This window comes from Manacus candei, unplaced genomic scaffold (genome assembly GCF_025592945.1).
Source record: "Manacus candei isolate 608988 ecotype Guabito, Panama unplaced genomic scaffold, ASM2559294v1 h1tg000029l, whole genome shotgun sequence".
In the NCBI taxonomy this organism is placed as follows: domain Eukaryota; kingdom Metazoa; phylum Chordata; class Aves; order Passeriformes; family Pipridae; genus Manacus; species Manacus candei.
Genome location: NW_026138077.1, coordinates 1,676,867 through 1,691,976, shown reverse-complemented (window position 1 = coordinate 1,691,976; position 15,110 = coordinate 1,676,867). Strand labels below are relative to the sequence as shown.

Below are 15,110 nucleotides of genomic sequence, written 5' to 3'. Positions count from 1 at the left end.
GATGAGCTTTAAGGTCCCTTCCAATGCAAACAATTCCACAATTCTATGAAAAAACAACCCTGAGTGTTGTGGTGGTCCTTCTTCCAGCCCCTCCTACCAGTGATGCTTTAAACGAGTGACCCAAATTTCCTCTTTCCCCACTCAAAACTGGGTCATGGAGTGGGGATATGTCAGAAATGTCCTCCTGCTGTGCTTGAGAGACACAGCAGATAAAATCTGAGGGACAGAGAGATGTGCCCAGCACAGCAACAGAGCAATAAAACCCCATCAGAGGGCTTTTAATGCTGCTACGAAGGGGCAATTTTGGCTTTGAGAATCATGGAATGCTTTGGGTTGGAAGGGAATTTTTTGCTTTTAGCTTGTGGCCCTACTGGGAAAGAAGAAAAGGTGAAAGGGATGAATGAGATGAAACCCAAAAGGTACCAGATCAGGGGTGTAGTGGATTCTGTGGCTGGGGTTTGGTAGCAGGGGAGCTACAGGGGTGGCTTCTGTGAGAAGCTGCCAGCAGCTTCCCCTGTCCCATGGAGCCAGTGCCAGCCGGCTCCAGGAGGGGCTTCCTGCCACTGACCAAGGGTCAGCCCATCAGGAGTGACAGTAACGCCTCTGGGATAACATATTTAGGAACAGAAGGTTGTGGCACAGAGAGAATTCCAGCCAGGGAGGAGTGGAGTGAGGACACAGGAACAGCAATGTAGACCCCAAGGTCAGTGCAGAAGGAGGGGCAAAATATATATTGCTTTAGTCCTCTTATTTCAGTTCTCTTGGTATTTTTTTTTCTTTTCCCTTGGAGGGGAAGCTTTTGCTGTGGTGTTGGGGACTTAGCAGGGAGCCAAGCTTGAAACCACCACAGTCGGACTGGCAATTTCTGCGCGGGGCTGAAAAAAGCGAACAAGAGCCCTTTCCCTCAGGAAAGAAAGCCTGCAACCTTTGGGTTTCAGGTGTAATTAGTGGGCCAGACTGGGCACTCCATGGGCAGTAAGAGCTTTCTGTGGTGGCACCTTTTGTCTGGGAGGAATCTTTGTCCGAGTTCAATTTTGGGAGTGGGACTGGCAATTTCAGCACAGGACTCCGAAAAGCCAACAACAGCCCTTTCCCACAGGAAAAAAAGCCTTTACCTTCTGGTTTTCTGGTGCAGTTGGTGGGCCAGCCTGGGCACTCCACGAGCAGCAAGAGCTTTCTGTGGTGGCTCCTTTTGTCTGGGAGGAATCTTTGTCTGGGTTCAGTTTTGGGAGTGGGACTGGCAATTTTAGCGCAGGGTTGAAAAAAGGGAACAAGAGCCCTTTCCCACAGGAAAGAAAGCCTGTAACCTTTGGCTGTTAGTTGCAGTTGGTGGTCCAGCCCGGGCACCCCATGGGCAGCAAGAGCTCTCTGTCCTGGAACTGTTTTCTGGGAGGAATCTTAGTCCATGTTCAATTTTGGGAGTTGGACTGAAAATTTAAGCACAGGGCTCAAAAAAGAGAACAACAGCCCTTTTCCCCAGGAAAGAAAGCCTGCAACCTTTGGGTTTCAAGTGCAGTTGGTGGGCCAGCCCAGGCACTCCATGGGCAGCAAGAGCTTTCTGTCCTGGCACCTTTTATCTGGAAGGAATCTTCATCCATGTTCAGTTTTGGGAGTCTGACTGACCTTCCGCACTGCACACCTGGGCAAGTGTTGCTGAGCACAAGGGCCCTTTTTTCCCTCTTCCCAGATGCCCTGTGGACACCGGGCACCCAAAAAAAGCTCCTAGGGCTCTGTAGATGACAAGACTTATTTAATATTCCTATGCTAGTGTAATAGGAAGGGCTTGCGGAGAAGAGGCGTCTTCCCCACAGGCTCAGGTGGCCCCAACAGACAGAGCTGCCTGCATCAGCTCTCCACACAGCTACAGCAGCACAGGTACACACAGCCCCACACAGAAGGCCGGGTACTCCATGCCCTGCAGAGCTGGTCTCGGAGCTGCTGGAGGTAGGGAGCTCTCTGTACAGCTCTAAGGAAGTTGATGTTTTTAAGTGCCAGGTTTGAGACAGTGGGGCTGCTGTCATCTGTCGTGGCTTGAAGGGCTGGAACAGAGAGGAACAGAGACAAGGTCAGAGCCCAGATCGGTGGGGACCCGAGGAGCCCCTCCTGCCAGGGCCATCCCACCCAGCTCTTGCTGTTGCCAGGAGGGAGCAGGGCCCAACAGGATCAGCTGGAAGGTGATGGCCACCAAAACCTCCCATGCCCCTGAAATCTCTCTCTGCTCTGCCCGCACTGCCCCTCGTCCGGGCAGGGAGCAGAGCCCTGCGCAGCCAGGGCAGGATTGCAGCTCCCTGCCCCGGGCTCTGTGCTCCCCTCACCAGCCCCACTGCCCTCACTCACCATCGATGACGATCTGCAGCTCTTCCCGCTGTCCCTTCAGGTACCTGCCGGCCATCCCTGGGAACACAGACCCTGTCAGGGCCCCAGCGGCACAGCTCCCCCCCGGGGCGCTGCCGGCCCGGCCACGCACCCTCCTGCCCTGGCAGGGCTGAGCCCGGGGCCTTCCCGCCTCGGGACGCCCCAGGGCTGGGCTGGCACAGGGCGGCAGCCACCAGGGCACTCGGGGCTCCCCAGCACATCCCTGGGCCGAGCTGCAGTGGGGCGGGAGGGACCTTGTGGCTCACCCATGAACTTGACAGCCGCCTCTCGCAGGGGTTGCTGTGGGCTCCACAGATACGGCAGGGCCTGGTCCACGTACTTGGCCACTCGGCTCCGGTCTGTTTTCAGCTGGAGAGAGCGGCAGGGCAGAGAGGGAAGGGTTGGCTGGGGCTCTGCCCCTTGGCCGGGTGCTGCCTGCGCCCAGCACTGGCCTCCCCTGCCCGCACACCCCAGGCTTGGCAGCAGCGGGTGGGGCGCAGGCTGCTGTCCCGCGGGCGGCTGCAGCAGTGGGCAGGGGCACAGTGCCAACCCCGCACTCTGGGCATCGGGGACTGCGGCTTTGGGGTCGTCCTTACCAGGCACTCACTGAACCTCCAAGGCTGCTCTGTCTTCAGCAGCTTCACAAGGTCCCTCCTCTTCAGGAACCACACTGCACGAAGCAGCGCTTCCCGAGAGGCCTGCAGAGCAACAGAGACCAGGACATGGCACTGCAGCCCAGGGCACAGGACCCGTGTCCCTGGACCAAGGCCAGGAGGAGACTGGAGCCCAGAGCCCACAATGTGCCAGGCCAAGAGGCAGCCCAGCCCCCTCCCATGGGACACCAGAGCCCACGAGTCCTCACCTTTTTCACGACCGGGTTCTCATCGTGCCGGTGGAAGTAGAGCGGGAGCAGGCTCAGGCACACGTGTGGCTTCAGGGGGCTCTTTCCCGCTCTCTCTATCAGTTTCATCACACGTGTGAAGATGACCATGGAGCCCTCCCGCACACTGCTGTCCTCCTGGTGGAAAGAAAGAGGAAAAGACCTCAGTATCAGCTTCTCCAGGCCCCAGTGGGCACAGACTTGAAAATCCACAGGGCACAAAGTTTCCCAGCAGCACCCAGAGCCCACGGTGGGGGCACAGAGCCTTACGTGGTCAAAGAGTGGCCGGAGCGCCTCAGCCAACTGCAGGCCGGTGGGGGTGGATATTAGAGGGTCTTTGCTGTGGACCCTCTTCTGCAGCTGTGTCCAGACACTGCTCCAGAGCACATTGTCGAGCACAGAGAGTGTCATCCAAACCGTATCTCTGTCCTCGTCCCCCAGGAGCTGCACCAGGCTGTCCAACAGGCTCCAGATGCGCTTGGCCTGTGAGGAACACAAGGCTGTGCTGTGAAGCCATGAACGGCTTCAGCCCCAACCCCGCTCCAGCGGGGCAGCCCCACGTGCTGCCGCGGGGCCCGGAGCCCAAAGGCCTGTGCCGAGGGACTCTGGCAGCTGAATAGGGAGGCAGCAGAGCTGGCAGCAGCTGCCACAGCTCCCGAAGCCAGGCCAAGCCCAAGAGACTGTGTTACGTAGCCCCACGCTGCCCGCACGGCTTCAGCCCCTTCCCCCTCCTCACCATCCCAGAATCCTGGCTGAGCACCAGGAGCCCTCGGAGCGCCAGGCGACGCCTCTCTGGGCACTCGCTCCAGAGGTGCCTTGAAAGGCTCTGCAGAACGTTGCCTCCCCAGTCACGCATGTCCAGGCAGTCCAGGACCTGAAAGGCACAGAGCAGTGATGGGGTGCCCGGCTGGCAGGAGCCCAGACCCGCACAGGGCTGGGTCCTCCAAGAGGCCAGAGAGGTGGAGGCAGCTCGGTGAGGCAGTGCTCGCCATCAGGCTCACCTCCACAAGGAATGCCATAGCAGGGAGGTCCCAGCACGGCTCCTCCCTGCTCAGCAGCTCCAGCAGGTGGAGTGTGATGCGGGAACACAAGGGGCTGGAAACACGGCGCATCTCCCTGACAGGGGGAAAAAGGCACCACTGACTCCGAGCCCGGTGGGCAAACCTCTCCCAGGACAGACTCACAGGGCCCTGGTCTTTCCCCACCAACCCAGGAGGGATCGAGGGCACTCTGGGAGGCAGAAAGGACAGGGACAGCGGGGACAAGGGGGTCTCACCTGGCCAGCAGAGCCACTGCGTAGCGGCGGCTGCGAGCATTGAGGAGCCTCGCCCAGCCACGATTGTGGTCCACTGAACGCACCACATCCTCACAGTGCAGGCAGCAGAGCAGGGCCTTCATGCTCAGCACTGCAAATCTGTGTGCAGAGCAAAGCCCAGGTCATGCTGGGAGCCCTGAGCCACCCCGAGGGCATGGGAGGGTGGGGAGGACTGGGATGGAGCACCTGTTGGGGTCAATGGGAAGGTCGTGTTCCTCCCGGCATCCCCTCCAGAAGCTGTCAACCTCCTCGGACATCTGCTCTGTGGTGATGAAAACTTGGAAGAGCAGAGCCACGAGGAGATGGGGGGAATACTCCATCAATGGCCCTGGGCACTGGGGCTCCTGCACAATCGTCCACAGTGCCAGAGTTGCCTGCAAAAGATAAACCACCCGGACACAGCGCTCAGTGCCCGGACTTCCATGTGGCAGGGCCCAAGCGTGGGAGGGGGAGGCCAGGAGAGACTCGGGGGGAGCGCCCAGCCTGGTGCCCCTGAACCTGCTGCTAACCCACATTTCCAGCCCAGTGCCTGCAGGGAGATGGGCAGGGAGATGCCATGCTGGGGGAGGATGGAGAGCTGCCAGAGAGGCAACCTGGGGGCAAGCAAAGGTTCCAGAAACTCACAGCCAGGGCAAAGACATCGGTGTTGTCCCCATCAGAGGTGCGGGTGCTGTGCCATGGCCAGTCCTCCATCACAGAGAGCAGCGTTGGCAGCACCTTCTCCAGGGTCGTTCTCGACGAGGCGATGGTCCTCCACATGACTGCAGCAGCTCTGTGGAGTCAGGGCTCTGTGTCAGGGGGCTCTCGAGCACAGCGCCCTGACCTGGGCAGCTGCAGGGGCCGGGTGACAGAGCCACAGTGCTTTCAGGGGCAGGGGGTGATGGGTTCTAAAGGCTGGAGAGCCCTCAAGGCAGGTGGGGCCCGTACCTGTCACATGAGGGGGCACAGCGCAGGAGGCTGATGGCGACATCCGCGGGGTGTGCCTGGGTCAGTGCTAGAAGGGTGTTATCCAGCACTGACCCAGCAGACACATTGGCAGTCAGCCACCAGTGGATGGACCTCACCACAGCTGGCACCTGGAGGGCACGCAGGGGAGAGCTGGAGAGCTGCCAGAGGGAAAATTTCCCACCTTCCCCCGAGAAGTGCTTCCCTTCCCACCACACTGTGCCGGCCTCAAAGGCTGAGGGGGCCCAGCAGATCCAGCTTGAGGGGCCACACAGTCCCTGCCCACAGGATGCTTACTTGAGTAAAGACAACTCCCTCCCCAAGAACGTCCACACTGGGAGCATCGGGAACCTCAGTTGGTGAGGTCCTGGCCTTTCTATGCTGAATGGGATTGGAGTTCAGCAATCTCTGCAGAAGAACGGAGAGCAGGGAAGAGAGGGATGTGCCCTGGAGAGCTCCGACAGCGGTGCCAGGCTGAGCAGGGACAGCAGGCCCAGCCCAGGAGGCCGTGGCTGCAGGTACCTGTGCTGCCCTGCAGAAGCGTCCACGGGCACGGTCCTGTTCTTGTGTCTGGTCCCGGCCTGGATCTGGCAAAGAGTGAGTGTGGTCAGAGCTCAGGGACTGTGGGACAGGCCGGAGAACACGGCCCAGCCCTGCGCTCCACAGCCCCGGGATGCCCAGTGCATGGATCAGCCTCAGGCCCTCTTCCCCCCTCCCTTTCCCTGGCCATGTCCACAGGAGATGGGATGGGATGGGGCCCATCTGGCTGCAGCCACCAGCCCTGTGGCCCAGCTGTGCCACTCACCCTCCTGCAGGGGCTGGGACTGCTCCACCTCCTCAGGGTGTTGTGCTGGGGCAGGCCCAGGGCTTTCCTCCTCCTCCTCCTTCATCCATGCCATCTTGGGCACACTGGGAGGTCTCTGCTCCATGTCTCTGGCTGGCTCCATGGCTACCTGCAGGAGAGATGGCATGGAAAATGTCTGGGTGACCAAATCCTGCAGAAGTGCCTTGAAGTCATCTGCAATAGAGGAGTGTTCAGAATGCTCCAGGCCATCAAGTCCCACAGTCTGGCCTGGAGGGGACATGGAGCAGTTCAAGAGTTGCCAGAGGGAGCAACTTGCCCAGTTTCCCCTGAGAAGTGCTTCCCTTCCCACCACACTGTGCCAGCCTCAAAGGTTGAGGGTCCCAGCAGACCCAGCTTGAGGGGCCACACAATCCCCGCCCACAGGTTGCTTACTTGAGCAGAGACAACTCCCTCATCGAGAACTTCCACACTGGGAGCATCAGGCAGGCGCTGAACGGGTGTTGTGTCAGTGTCTGTGATGCCCTCAGTCATTGGACTGTCAGCCTTGATTAGGCTGGGCTCAGGCTGTGCCATGGCCTTGGATGGTGAGGTCCTGGCCTTTCTACGCCAAACGGGATTGGAGTTCAGCAACCACTGCAAGAGAACGAAGGGCAGGGAACAGCGGGATGTGCCATGGAGAGCTCCGACAGTGGTGCCAGGCAGAGCAGGGACAGCAGGCCCAGCCCAGGAGGCCGTGGCTGCAGGTACCTGTGCTGCCCTGCGGAAGTGGCCAGGGGCACGGTCCTGGTCTTGTGTCCGGTCTCGTCCTGGATGTGGCAAAGAGCGAGCGCGGTCAGAGCTGAGGGGCTGCGGGACAGGCCGGAGAACACGGCCCAGCCCTGCATCCACAGGCAGGGCCAGACCCAGCATGCCCAGTGCATGGAGCTGCCAGGGATCAGCCCCGGGCCCTCCTTCCCCCTCCCTTTCCCTGGCCATGTCCACAGGAGATGGGATGGGATTGGATGGGATGTCATGGGATGGGATGGGATGGGATGGGATGGGATGGGATGGGATGGGATGGGATGGGATGGGATGGGATGGGATGGGATGGGATGGGATGAGGCCCATCTGGCTGCAGCCACCAGCCCTGTGGCCCAGCTCTGCCACTCACCCTCCTGCAGGGGCTGGGACTGCTCCACCTCCTCAGGGTGTTGTGCTGGGGCAGGCCCAGGGCTTTCCTCCTCCTCCTCCTCCATCCATGCCATCTTGGGCACACTGGGAGGTCTCTGCTCCATGTCTCTGGCTGGCTCCATGGCTACCTGCAGGAGAGATGGCATGGAAAATCTCTGGGTGACCAAATCCTGCAGAAGTGCCTTGAAGTCATCTGCAATAGAGGAGTGTTCAGAATGCTCCAGGCCATCAAGTCCCACAGTCTGGCCTGGAGGGGACATGGAGCAGTTCAAGAGCTGCCAGAGGGAGCAACTTGCCCAGTTTCCCCTGAGAAGTGCTTCCCTTCCCACCACACTGTGCCGGCCTCAAAGGCTGAGGGGCCCAGCAGACCCAGCTTGAGGGCCCACACAATCCCTGCCCACAGGCTGCTTACTTGAGCAGAGACAACTCCTTCATCAAGAACCTCCAGACTGAGAGCATCAGGCAGGCACTGAACGGGTGTGCTCTCAGTGTCTGCGATGCCCTCAGTCATTGCACCATCAGCCTCCATGGTGAGTTCAGGCAGGGCGGTGTTGGATTTTGTCCCGTCATCGGTCACCGCGCTGTCACAGTTTGCTGTGCCGTCAGTCAACGCGGTGCCGACTTCAGGGTGCGCCTTGAGCTCACTCGGCGTGGGGTCAGGCTGTGCCGTGACCTCGGCTGGTGTGATCTTGGTCTTTCTATGGCGAATGCCCAAGAATTTCAGAAAGGCCTGCAGAAGAACAGAAAGCAGGGAAGAGAGGGATGTGCCATGGAGAGCTCCGACAGCAGTGCCAGGCAGAGCAGGGACAGCAGGCCCAGCCCAGGAGGCCGTGGCTGCAGGTACCTGTGCTGCCCTGCGGAAGCGTCCACGGGCACGGTCCTGGTCTTGTGTCCGGTCCCGTCCTGGATCTGGCAAAGAGTGAGTGTGGTCAGAGCTCAGGGACTGTGGGACAGGCCGGAGAACACGGCCCAGCCCTGGACTCCACAGCCCCGGGATGCCCAGTGCATGGATCAGCCTCGGGCCCTCTTCCCCCCTCCCTTTCCCTGGCCATGTCCACAGGAGATGGGATGGGATGAGGCCCATCTGGCTGCAGCCACCAGCCCTGTGGCCCAGCTGTGCCACTCACCCTCCTGCAGGGGCTGGGACTGCTCCACCTCCTCAGGGTGCTGTGCTGGGGCAGTCCCAGGGCCTTCCTTCTTCATCCGAAAGGGTTTGAGCAGACTCAGGTGTCTTCCTGCCATCTCACAGGTGCTTGGAGGGCACCTGCAAGGGAGAGACACCTCGGAAGATCTCTGGGTCACCAAGTCCGGCAGGCTGCCCTTGAAGCCACCTACCACAGGGATTGGAGACTCCGGAAAATTTCCGGGTCACCAATCCTGCGGTCTGGCCTCGAGGGCACCTGAAAGAGATAAGCCTAGGAGACAGTATAGGTTGTCAAGTCCTGAAGTGTGGCCTCAAGGGCAGCTGCCGCAGGGATTGGAGACACTTCGCAAAAGCTCCGTGTCACCAAGTCCCGCGGTCTGGCCTCGAGGACGCTCGCACAAAAGAAACGCCTTCAAAACGCTCCGGGTTAGCAAGGAACGAGTTGGCTGCACGGGGGCTCCGCACAGCACCGCTCTGTCCCGTCCGTCCCATCGCCAGCTCCGAGGAGCACTGAGGCGTGGCCACCTCACCACCACTACTAAGTTATCACGTGTCACAAAGGGCCCTGTGACACACTGCCACGTGCCCTGGGGACTCCCCCAGCCTGGTCAACCTGCCCCAGGCGGGAAGGAGTCCCTTCTCCAAAGTATCTAAGACAGCTGGACACGAACTTTAGGCACAGTTGAAAAACTAAGCAAACCCTCCCCTGCTGTGCCTGCCCACGGCAGCAGAAGGAGCCCCCTCGGCTGCCGAGGCAGCCGCAGCAGGAAGGCCACGGGGCCTCCACACGAGCTGGCACGGGCTCCTTGGGAGAAGTGCCGGCTGGTGGCCCTCCCGAACACGGGGCTGTGACACACAGAAGGAACGTGGGGGCGAGGGCACCAATGCTGCTCCCACCCCATTGCCCGGGGCTGCACCAAAATCAGCAGCTCTGGCAAGTCCTCGCCCAAGGAGACCTGCCACCGCCCCCAGTCCTGGCAGGGCTGGTGCCCATCTCCTGCCCCACACAGCTGTGTCCCCGGGACACTTCTCTGCCCCAGGGCAGCCAAAGCCAACGGGCACTGATGTCTGTGCTCTTGCAGGGGGCTGCTGGGAGTGGCAGCTGGAGCAATTGGTGGCCCTGCTCGGCAGCTGTCAGAAGGCAGAAACACATTCTCCTTGTGGGAATGATTTTTTTTGGGCAGCACAAAACCACTCTCAGTAGCTGAGTTTTGCAGGAAGATTAGATTGGTCAGACATCCTGTCAAGTTTCCTTGTGTTATTTGGACTTTTTTCTTGCACTCTGCAAAATAAAAGCTGCCCAGTCTGATATTCAAAGCTCCAGGTTCTGCATGTCCGGCTGTGACTCCCAGCTGATAGCCAGGGCATTGGGGAAAGTGAAGGGGACAGGGAGAACTCAGGGATGCAAACATGTTCCCTGTCTCTGATTAAGGTGCCAGCCTCCTGAAGGAGCAGCCAAGACAAGTGCTGGCAGCAGACGTCTTTTGCCGGTTGCTGCTCCCACATGGACACAGGGCACACGTGTTGCCACGGGTGCAGAACACTTGATACAAGAGCAATGGGGGGCCGTACATTGGTAGGGAATGGGCTCCAGCAAGCCCAAGGTAGATCCTCTAGCAGCAAAACCTGAGCTTGTGAACTGGGCCATCTTTGCAGCAGACAGCACAGTGCTGACTTCTCTACATCCCTGAATCTCAGCCATATGAGTCCCTGCTTTGCTTCAGCTTCTGCTGCTTTTTCCTTTGTTCCCAGCTCACAAGCTCAGGTTTTGCTGCTAGACGATCAGGCTTTGGTCTTTCCATTCCCTACCAATGCATGGCAGAGGCCATAAGCAGCCCCTGGGCAGCCCCCTGGTTCCCTGCCAGCCGGCTGCTCTGGTGCTTGCCACTCTCTTAGAGCCTTGCACAAATCCCATAGACCACGAGAGGTTACGTGGGTACAGCGTGGGCACCCCAGGCCTCCTGCCTCCACTGCAAAACGGGGAAGGGACCTTCCTGCAGGGACCAACCCACTGACATCCCAGCTCCAGAAAGGCAGAGAGCTCTGCCAGTGTTTGCTATAAATCCCTTGGGCTCAGGTCTAATTGCTAAGATGGAATGATACGTTACTGGGGATTTCAAACACCTCTATTAAAAAAGAACTCTGGGAAACAGTACAAGGGAATCACGGAAAGAGCTCTGGGATCCTGTGTGAGGTGGGAGAAAAAACCACTTCTGCCAGAAACAAAGGATTAAAACCCATGAAGGGCTTCAACTGCAGCTTGTGAAAATACCATGTTTAGAACATTGGATCTAAGAGACATCATAAATAAATATCTAATCCATGATAGAAAGCCAAAACAGCTTCCTTTGACATACAAAGTATGTTTTAATAATATATATATTAAAAGACAGTCACCAGTCCCTGGTTGTTGCTGGAATTCATAGGTCTGGAATGGGATTCCCATTGCCTTGATCAGCTCAGCCCAAGATTATTTAGATTTTCCAAGCCCTTTACTGGCACAGACTCCCCCCAAAGCTGAGCCTAGCCAAGCTCAGCCTTATCCCCAGCCATTTTCAGCACCACCCACCCCCCAGATCAATGTCCCATTTTCAAATTCATGCAGATTGTCAGGAAGAAATTCCAACAAAGCTGCCTTTCATTCCTGCCTTTCGTGGGCCATTTGGTGAAGTACTTAAAGGGGGCCAGGGCCAGACCTGTTTTAATTGCATCCTGGGAAGTTATTTTTCCAGGGAGAAATATTTCGGGGGGGGGGGAAATGTCCATAAAAGTAACTTTAGGAGCGATGCAGCTTTGTGGGTGTTTCCTGGAGGAAATCTGGGCGGTTGAAATCCCAAGTTCCGACGCTTTTCTGCAGTAGCAGTGCCCGGAGGACGCTGCTGCCAGCCCCCCAAATCCGGCTGGCTCCCTTGGGAAGGGAATTCCTCCTGCAGTTGGGAGCCATGGCTCGGCAGGACTTGGCCTCCTCCCTCTCAGCTGGGTTTTCCTTGGGGAGGGATCCCGGACACCCCCAAAAAGGGTCGCTCCAGGCGGGGATTTCCGTGCCCTTGGTGGTGGTGGGAGTTGTTTTTCCCTTCATCCCTTTAACCGAGGGCAGCCCCACAGGAGCTTGGCAGGAGTTTCCCAGCTAGGAGAAGGGAAATTCATGGATTTCACAGCCATCAAAGTGAGAGTTCCCAGTGGATCCTTCAGGAGGGGCCTCAGGGTTTCTTCCTTTTCCTCAGGAAGCGACAACGCTGGAAACTCCAGCCATGATCACTCTGTCCCCCTGAAATTCCTCATTTTTGGAGCTCTCACCTCTTTTTTCACCTTTCAACTTCATCCTGATCCCCAGGGAGCGCGGAGCTGCACCAGGAGAGCACCTTTCCTCACCTGAGGAGACGGGCTTAGCTTCCAAGGCAGCTGAAGAAAGGCAAAAGCAGCTTTTCCTATGGATAACAACAAGGAATTGGACAGTCCAGAGTGTCCAGGGAGGGGTTTCCAGTCCCAAATGTGACTGGGTTGTCCTTCCCAACCTGGGTTCCAGAGGAGTGACCAGTTGTAGGAATGGGAACACAACCTGGATTTGTGGAATCATGGAATGATTTAAGTTCCCAATTATTCCTTCCCAATATCCCATCTAAACCTAGTCTCTTCCAGTTCAGAGCCATTCCCTCTTGTCCTGTCCCTCCAGAGCCTTGTCCAAAGTTTCTCTCCAAGAAGGACAGTTGTAAGTGATCCTACAAGGAAGTTTGTCTCCAGTGCCTAAACCCAGGCTGGCAGTCCCTAAACCAAGGCTGGCAATTCCTAACCCAAGGCTGGCAATTCCTAACCCAAGGCTGGCAATTCCTAAGCACTTTCCAGTTGGATACTTCAGACTTGAGCTTTAACCAACTTCCTCTGTAGGATAATTAAAGGACTTAATGTGAGAAGAAATACTGGGAATAATATCCCAATATTTCATTAATAATTAATAATTGATAACACATTAATGATGGAGCTGGGAATGAGGAGTGGAGCTGGAGCACCACACTGGGAGAACCTCAGTGAGAGGGGGACCAGGAGCAGCATCTCATCCCCCCCCAAATGGACTTCCCCTCATAGATCCCAGAATCCCAGATTGGTTTGGGTTGGAAGGACCTTAAAGCCCATCCCATCCCACCCCCTGCCATGGGCAGGGACACCTCCCACCATCCCAGGTTGCTCCAACCCGGCCTTGGACACTTCCAGGGGTGGGGCAGCCACAGCTTCTCTGGGAATTCCATCCCAGACCCTCCCCACCCTCCCACAGAGGGATTCCTTCCCAATATCCTTCCCATCTAAATGTAATCTCTCTGAGTTGGAAGCCGTTCCCCCTTGTCTTGTCACAAATCCTTCCCTTCCTCCACCATCCCACCTCCTGCAGCACCATCCTGAGACATTTTTCCTCCTGGCTGCACTTTCCAGGCTCTGATCCAACACTTGGAGGAGTTTCCCACTGACTCCAGCAGGTCTTGGATCAGGTGCTGCGAGTCCAATTTGTCCTAGCCAGATCCCAGTCACAGGGGTGGAGTTTTTAAGCCTGAGTTTAAAGCTCGTGCCTGGACTTGGCTCCCTCCCTGACCTCTCTGAAAATCTCTCCTCGTTTTCCTTGGCTCCTCCAGCGATTCTGCAGCCGCCTGTGGCTTTGGGAGTGGCTCAGGTTACTCACTGGTGGCCTCTTCTCCTGCCTCTGCCTTTCAGGAAGAGTTCCCTCCAGGATTTAGGACAGGGTTTTTGGTAGCACCCTCTGCTCTTCAACCTGTAAAACCATTTCAGTGCAACCACCTGTTTTCACACGCTCAGAATTCCACACAGCGTCCTCCTTTGGGGAGGAAATTTTCCAGGCTTCAGCTCTTGCTTGAGGCACTAGCTTTTGGGTTTGTTTGTTTTGTTTTTTCTTTCAAGAAAATCCCAAAAGAAAAAGAAAGTTTGATCCAAATCTAGTCTACATTTCTGCGCTTGGCCCGAGGGAAGAAACTGTCCCCCTTGGAAACACAAACTTCTAACCACACTTGTCTTGGAGGTCTAAGGAGAAAGCAGCGATGCCCAGGAGCGCTTTAGGAAGAGGATTGGAGCCCAGCTGTGGGCTGGAAGCCCTGATCCAGCCCAAAGACTGGAAAAGGAGGTGCCTCTCCTTGTCTTCTGCCAGGTTGGGGCTGGCACAGGGCTCGTGGTGCCTCCAGCAGGGATGGGGAAGATGGTTCCTCCACCCCCAGAGCTGTGACCCAGCCTCTCCTGGAGCCAGACAAATGGACTTCTGCTCATGCTTGCAAGTCCATCCCTAATTATGGGTGGCTTCAAAGCCCCCTGAGGTCAGGAGGAGCCTTTCCAGTGGCCTCAGCAGGTTCAAAGGGTGGTGGGGTCTGGGGGAGGAGCTGGAACACCTTCCAAACCAGGTTTTGCTTGGATTTTCCCTCCCTGCTCTTCAGGACACCCTGGGAAATGAAATGGAAAGAAATAACCCCAGGGCCATACTCAGGCTGGAAGATCAAGCAGTCAAAGTCATCAGAAAATTGCTTAAAAAGCCTTGTGTTGCTCCAGGAATGTTGTCCCAGCTTCCCTGAGCCGTTCCTGTTCTCCCAGGTTTAACAGACTGATCATTTGTCTGATTTGACCCTGTCGCTGGAGCCCCCAGGCCACCCCCAGGCCTGGACAGGGCAAACAGGGTCCTGACCCCAAACTTGGAGTTTAGCTGCCCCCCAACACCATTTGGCTCCTCCTGCCCTGGAGAGTTGTCCCAGTGATCACCCCCAGGCATTAATTCCTGGTGGGAATTCACTTCAAGCTCTGGTTTAGAAACCCATCCCAGGAAGTGTCCGAGGCCAGCTGGAGCAACCTGGGCTAGTGGAAGGTGTCCCTGCCCGTGGCAGGGGGTGGGACTGGATGAGTTATATGATCCCTTCCAACCCAAACCACTCTGTGATTCCATGTCCAGTTTGCAGCTGCCAGAAGACAGGGAGAAAGATCCCTGGGATCACCATTGGATCAGAAGCACCGTAAGGATCAGGATCAGTTCCTGGATCAGGAGCTGAGGCTGGGGCACAGCCAAGTGTCCCAGGAGCTGTCAGACCATCCTCCCTCCACCCCTAAGGAAGCCAAAGGGAAGCTCCAGCTCTTGGTGGGAAGATCAGGATGTTGGTTTTCTTGGCCAGACAAAGGTGGCACCACTCCCAACACTCGGAATCCTGTTCCAGCCAGGAAAAAGCAGTCTTAAGAGCCCTAAGGCAAATTCCTCCAGCCAGAGGAGTTGGAATCACACGTGTCCACGTGGATTAATCCCTGCTGGGAGCACTGGGAGGATGGGAAGCTCTGTGGGGTCTGCAGTGGGACAGTGAAGGTGCGGCAGGTCCACACTCCAACATTGGACACGAGAAAGGGCACTTTGCACTTGCACAGAACAAGGACAAGTTTTCTGGAATTGAACCCCAGAGGGCATCAGACGCTTCCCACAAAACCTACTCCCTCCTTGGCAAATTTCAGCTTTAACTGGGCACCG

The 15,110-nt window shown here is 57.3% G+C and overlaps 1 protein-coding gene across 1 annotated transcript; it reads right to left on the bottom strand.

Moving 5' to 3' along the window:
• Positions 1–1,813: 1,813 nt before the first annotated feature.
• LOC127472603 (maestro heat-like repeat-containing protein family member 6) lies at positions 1,814–10,189 on the bottom strand. The gene is made up of 20 exons (XM_051791064.1): positions 9,404–10,189; positions 8,598–9,320; positions 8,315–8,379; positions 7,883–8,200; positions 6,301–6,448; positions 6,018–6,082; positions 5,793–5,903; positions 5,478–5,626; positions 5,175–5,322; positions 4,737–4,924; positions 4,512–4,649; positions 4,237–4,351; positions 3,972–4,109; positions 3,506–3,718; positions 3,218–3,373; positions 2,952–3,053; positions 2,622–2,724; positions 2,338–2,394; positions 1,963–2,039; positions 1,814–1,861 (listed from the first exon to the last, which is right to left on the bottom strand). Exons 2-20 carry the CDS (start codon positions 8,710–8,712, stop codon positions 1,814–1,816), a joined length of 2,454 nt encoding a protein of 817 aa, XP_051647024.1. The 5' UTR covers positions 8,713–9,320; positions 9,404–10,189.
• Between the last annotated feature and the right edge of the window lie 4,921 nt (positions 10,190–15,110).

Coding starts and splice junctions, on each gene's coding strand:
- LOC127472603 (XM_051791064.1), bottom strand. CDS start 8,712: ATGGCAGGAAGACACCTGAGTCTGCTCAAACCCTTTCGGATGAAGAAG. Junction 8,201..8,314: donor GCTTCCGCAGGGCAGCACAG/GTACCTGCAGCC, acceptor GTTCTTCTGCAG/GCCTTTCTGAAATTCTTGGG. Junction 3,719..3,971: donor TCAGCCAGGATTCTGGGATG/GTGAGGAGGGGG, acceptor TGTTCCTCACAG/GCCAAGCGCATCTGGAGCCT.